We start from the raw sequence: 6,443 nt of genomic DNA, 5'->3' as shown, positions 1-6,443 counted from the left end.
TTAAGGCAATCGTCAGGCCTCAGGCACTACACACTTATAATGACACACACTCACACCACATTTATATCTGGACATGCATGACATACCGCACACACAAACCAGAGCTACCAGTACACACAGCAGGCACGCAGTTACTGTTATCTTCTCAGACAGACAAAACACACACACTTGGACTCTTCATAGACATACAGTATATGACTCTAATTCATAGTTATAATTTTAAGGATTGGGTCTGCTCCACTTAGCTCAGTGTGTGTGTGTGTGTGTGTGTGTGTGTGTGTGTGTGTGTGTGTGTGTGTGTGTGTGTGTGTGTGTGTTGTGTGCATATGTTTTGATGTGTGTGTGCGTGTTTCTGTGTATGTGTGTTGTGTGTTTCTGTGTGTGTGTGTGTTGCTCTGACAGGAAACTGTCTGCAGACTGAAGGTATGATGAGCCATGCAACCTGTCTTTGATTTTCACACACACAAATACATATCATTTTTGTGCGCAGTGTGTGTGTGTGTGTTTTACCAGCAGTGTGTGTGTTTGTGTCTCCTCTCTGCGTCCTGTGTTGCCATCGTGTCAGCTGCAGCTGCTGCAACCAGTACATCATCAACTCATGACTAGCAGCCTGAAACACAAACACACACACACTTTTTTGTGAACTCTAAATGTACCCTCTTCAGCATTGACAGTTGACAGTAAAACATTCAAAGATCAAAACAACACCATTCTCTGCCTTTGATTTCAGCCTCAGTTTTCAATTTGACTTTCACTTGAAGCAACACATTACACACACACTGTACTTTGTAAGACAGAACAATTAAACCCTTAACATCTGTGAGCACTTTAAGGCCCTGTTTCCCAAATAGGAGGCTGGATACACAGTCTAATTTTCTGTGTCATGCACAAAGGCTACATTTCACATTCAGCACAGTATGGTGTATGATGTGTTTAGAATAACCCTTCCAGCCCTGCCCCAGCACTCGAATGTCCTTCCATTTATGTGTCGACTGAGTATATTTCAGCTTTCTGTAAAGACAGTAGTAGAAATGTATGTGTGTACATGTGTGTGTTTGTCCATATATACTAGTGTGCGCGTGCATGTGAAGAGGATGATGTTTAAATACAGGATGAAGGTGAGAGAGAGGGGTGCATGTGTGTGTGGGGGAGATAGATAAGTGTGCTTGTGTGTTTGTGTGAGTGTGTGAGAGAGGCAGAGTATGTTTGGGTGTGTGTGAGAGATAGAGTGTGTGTGTGTGTGTGTGCGACCGTGTGGGAGATAGAGTGGTGTGTGTGTGTGTGTACACTCACTTTGAGTATGAAGGTGCGTTGTGGTGTGTGTATGTTGAAGGTTCCCTGCTCTTCTTGCGGTTCCAGCGAGTAGCTGAAGGTGGCGCTGGAGAGTTCCACCTGTCCGAGGGGCGTGGCATCCTGCGGCGTGCGCCAGTACAACAGCAGACTCCGTCCATCGTCGTGGGAGAACCAACGTGTCTTCCAAAGCTTCAGTGGCCCGCCTCTCTTCCCCAGCCAACCACAGAGCCGGTGAGGCAGCTGGGGGCGGGCCAGAGAGCTGCCTACAGCCGTCTGATTGGTGGTGAGGGACTGCTGGGACCTGTCTGTCAGTGACTGGCTTGAGGACTGGGGCAACTGGGGCGCCTGTTCCTCTGCAGGTTCCCTCATGGTGCCACTGGTACACACACACATTATAAAAACACACATTATAAACACACACACACACACACACACACACACACAGACCTATAGCCAGCCTATATGCCCCCTCTCCATTACTACTGTACAGGTACACACTCACACATACATTACGAACACACAGACATTATAAACACACACACAGACATTATAAACACACACACACACACACACACAGACATAAAGACATTAGGAACACACACACACACACACATTTTAAACACACACACACACACACACACACAGATAATATAAACACACACACACACATGCACACATACATTAGGAACACACACACAAACACAGATATTATAAACACACACTCACAGACATTATAAACACACACACATGCACACAGACATCATAAATACACACACACACACATTATGAACACAAGCACTCTAGGGATGCAATGGTACACAGTATATTGTCGAAGTGTTCAGTACAGTTCATTATGCACATGTGAACCGCAGAATTGCGGTACACCTGTACATTTCCTATCATTTTCAAAACATGCAAATAGGAGCTGGAGAAGAGAGGGGAAACTAAAAGCAAAATTATCTTTGCTCCAACTTGACAATGGCGAACGCTAGCTACATAGGGAGGAGCACATTTGGAGAGGCACCGCGTCTTTCAAATCCGCTGTGTGGTAACATTTTGGATTCAGTGTTTAAAATGATGACAAGACTATAAACCAGGGGTGTCAAACTCAAATACACAGAGGGCCGAAGTTAAAAAAAATGGGTGTAAGTCGAGGGCCGGCCAGTGGGGCAAGCGCTCCTTAAATTGACGTATGCTACCAACGCGGGGACAGTGCATTGTGGGACTTGCAGTATTTGTGGTGCGTTCGACATACCAGCGGCCGCAGCAGGCAAGCTCTGATAGATAAATAGATGGATACTTTATTAATCCTGAGGGAAAATTAGGCAAACCAAATAGAATTTCACCTTTGTTTATTCAAATCAATGGAACTTTTTGCAACATTCTGAGGAGCTGGCGGGTCAGATTAAATTGCATGTCGGGCCAGATCAGGCCCGCGGGCCTTGAGTTTGACACATGTGCTTTAAACAAACAGAGTAGAGTCTGCAGCATTGCTTTGGCACTGTTGGCCACTGGAGTGGAAACAGTTCTAACATGATGTCTCATTAACGACGCCATCACTCTGCCCTATCACAGGTGGATCAAGGAGAGTCCACTCATAAGCAAAAACACAACAATCTCTCGCTGTTGCCTTCCAACAACAATTTGTGACAAATGAAGAGAGACACCCATGCCCCCTGTACTGATAGATGGACCTCCAGAGCAAGTGAAAGCTACCTCACTGAAGTAGAGACAGAAACCCTGCCTTGTCAGTCATGCTGCCATTTTTCTGAATAGAAACTTTAATTTGTCTAAAGGCAAAATAAATAGTTATTGTTTAAATGGTGTTTTTATTTTTTTCTCGACCGTACCGTAACCATGGCCCATAAAACATGGTACATGCCGAACTGTGGGCCCTAGTACACACACACACACCACACGATCAGTCAGGCCATAACGCTCAAACTCTGTTCACGCACACACACACACACACACACACAATCGGATATGCCACAAAGACCATCAGGCTGCAATGCTTAAATTCTGTTTGCACACAACTCAGATACACCGGATACAGGGCGGTAGGGGAACATTCTAGAGCCTGACTGCTAAATCAGCGTGTCAATATTATCGGTCATTGTAAGCTAATGGCCGAACTATCTGTGTGTGTGTGTGTGTGTAAGGGAAAACTGAAGATTGATCCTTCAACAAAATTACCAGTTATGTCATTACATAATGTGTCCACCAGAGGGCGCATAGCAGCTTTGCCCATAGACATATAGAATTACTAATCTATATGTCTATGGCTTTGCCAACAATCTTGCCAACAAGTCTGCAAATCTTAGCTGACCGATGCACAGTGTTGCAGTGCCTTCATTGTAGGGTCATAGCTAATTGTCATTTGGCAAATGTTTTATTTATCTTGAGGTAAAATAAATATTTTATTGTTTGAAGGGTGCTTTTATTTTTTTCTTTAATGTGAAGATACACAAAACACACACGCTTCATAAACAGACGCACGTTATGAACACACACACAATAAAAAGTCACACACTCAAGCACAGGGGAGGCCAGACACTCTCAGACTCAGCAGCAGATTACTCTGGCCCACAAGGGTCTATAACAGGGGTCGGGAACCTTTTTTGCCTGGAGAGCCACTTTTACCATTTTTTATTTTTTTTTATCTCAGAAGAGCCACAAAAAGACAGTTACAAGAAAAAGTTTGGATATTTAACTAACAGTTACTTTTATTCAACAGAGTATTTTAAATACATTTTCTAGTAGTTTTTAAAGTTATTGTACTAGTAACATGAAATGTAAATGGCAATGGGAAATGACAGAAGTTAACAACGTTACAGCGTAACAACGACATGAAGTTAACAACGTTGACAACACAACACTCGAAATTGAACATTAGGCCTACCAGAGATTAATGCGACTTCTGGTGCTGCATAGACTTGCTGATGGCCTTGTAGTCTGGCTCATATTCTGTGAGGTGAAGCTTCATGCAAGCATTGAGGCTTTCGTCGTTTAAACGCGAGCGCAGGTTCGTCTTTATATTTTTCATATGTGAGAAAGATTTCTCGCATGCATAAGTGGAACGGAACATGGGTAACACAGCAATACTAACATATTGCAATTTGCAATATGAAATGGGCAGTTCATTCCATGTTTTTAGAAGCAGTTCGTCTTGAGATGGAAGCTTTCCCATGTCAGTCCACTTGTGTTTGCTCGCAAGCTGTGCTCGCTGACGTGCGATTCCTTCCAGCTGATCGTTCAGTGATTTGAACTTGCCCACCCAGATGCCAGACGAGGTCAGGTCGGCAACCTCTATTTCGAAATCTCCGATAGAAACACCAGGGATGCACAATACGTTTTTTCCTTTTCAATATTTTTCTCTAGCCTATCAACTTTAACAATGGAAGTTTTCTCGTTGACGGAAATGTAGGGAAATCTGTGATTTTGTTAGATATTGGCATGGCAACCAGCCGCGAATGTAACAATATTTTGCAGGCTATGGTTACGGAGTCAAGTGAGGTGGAAAGTTAAATTTAAATAACTCAGATAGACCTACGTATTTGTCACGAAGCCTTGTCATTTTAATATAACTAGTATTGACTGTTATTTAAGCCTTCTACTAGGCCTAGGCTGATCTCTTGATTACACGTTTTTTTTCTCCGTGTTTTTCTCCAACCCATATCGTCCGAGAGCCCCGACCATCAGCAAAAGAGCCAGTGGTGGCTCGCGAGCCATAGGTTCCCGACCCATGGTCTATAATAAAGTAGCGAGCGCGCGCGCGCGCACACACACACACACACACACACACACACACACACACACACTCAGTGTTCCTACATAAGCACTATAAAGGGCGTCTCCGCTGCTCTCCTCTCCAATGCATTTCAGGAAACTTCAGTGCGCTAAACACAACGCATAATCACTGCAACCATGGCAGGCCTCCGGATCCTCATCTGGGACCCCGTTAAAGGGGAGAGGCAAAACACTCTCTGTGAACAAAACTTAACACAGTGTTACTTACATGCTGTCCATTCCCTGTGCTTCAGACGCGACCCCACACAGCGCCAAACTTCTCTTAAAACTTCGCGAGCCTCTCTGACTGCGACACAAACACAACTATGCTAGCTAAACGGTGGCAGAGTGCCACTTCCTTGACTGCGTCTCTGCCGAACGGAGATATCGCTCATGAGTAGACCTGCTCAAACCCAACCACACACAAGCACACTCACTGCAGAGCGAGGAGCCCCGGTTACGTCATGCTGTGCAAATTGAACGCCCAGAGAGGGCTAATGGAATGTTTTAATGTACTGCTGTACCAATATAATTTATGGTGTTCTTTGTGTTGTTGGATTGTCACCATGCATCTATAAGAGTGGGCTAATGGCGTCCGGCGCGGAGTGTGTGTGTGTGTGTGTGTGTGTGTGAATATATTGCCAAAGCGGTGCGTCATCCACGTATAACGAAAGTTTCGTGTTTTGACAGGGTGTTGCGCCAAGTGAAGCTCGTGAGTCAGATTACAGGAAATTCTCGCATCGCCGGGACAAGTCCAATCAGGGCAAAACTTACCCCTCCCAGGATACCCCTCCCTCCTTTGTGCTGTACTGCAAACGTGAAAAGCATCAACCAGGGGCAAGGGGCAAAGCAAAATGTTTATTTAAACGGAAACGGTGGTGCATTGAAAACCCCTTTGTGTTTTAATAATAATAATACATCATATTTATATAGTGCTTTTCACAGTTCTGAAAGACTCTTACAATAAAAACATAAATAAAAAAAGATAACGAAAGAAAAGAATAATACAAAAAAAACATGGTGTGTGTGTGTGTGTGTGTGTGTGTGTGGGGGGGGGGGTAGTTAGGAAAGGCTTGTCTGAAGAGGTGGGTTATGAGGGCCCTTTTAAATGCTGACAGTGTGGGGGCATTTTTTACATGGTGTGGTGATGAGTTCCACAGGGAGCGGGGGGTGATCGAAAACGCCCCATCACCCCAGGTTCAGCTATGGTCCTCGGTATTTGCAGGAGGATAGCATCGGCAGACCTGAGGCATCAGAAGGGTGCGTTTTGGTGGAGGAGGTCGGAGAGGTAGGGGGAGGTGGCCAGGTTGTTGAGGGCCTTGTAGGTGGTGAGGAGAATCTTGCAATGTTTCCTTTGTTTA

General features: G+C 44.7%; 1 protein-coding gene across 1 annotated transcript in view; it reads right to left on the bottom strand.

Moving 5' to 3' along the window:
• Nucleotides 1-5,433, bottom strand: part of tbc1d2 (TBC1 domain family, member 2) — a 14,384-nt gene extending 8,951 nt beyond the window's left edge. The window contains exons 1-3 of the mRNA XM_080843644.1: nucleotides 5,312-5,433; nucleotides 1,294-1,669; nucleotides 511-610 (exon numbers count right to left, since the gene is read on the bottom strand). Coding sequence (XP_080699770.1) covers nucleotides 511-610; nucleotides 1,294-1,669; nucleotides 5,312-5,322 — 487 coding nt within the window. The 5' untranslated portion in view covers nucleotides 5,323-5,433. The remainder of the gene's footprint in view (nucleotides 1-510; nucleotides 611-1,293; nucleotides 1,670-5,311) is intronic.
• Nucleotides 5,434-6,443: the final 1,010 nt, after the last annotated feature.

Source organism: Sprattus sprattus, assembly GCF_963457725.1.
Source record: "Sprattus sprattus genome assembly, chromosome: 8".
Lineage (NCBI taxonomy): Eukaryota > Metazoa > Chordata > Actinopteri > Clupeiformes > Clupeidae > Sprattus > Sprattus sprattus.
This window is presented reverse-complemented; position numbering and strand designations above follow the sequence as displayed.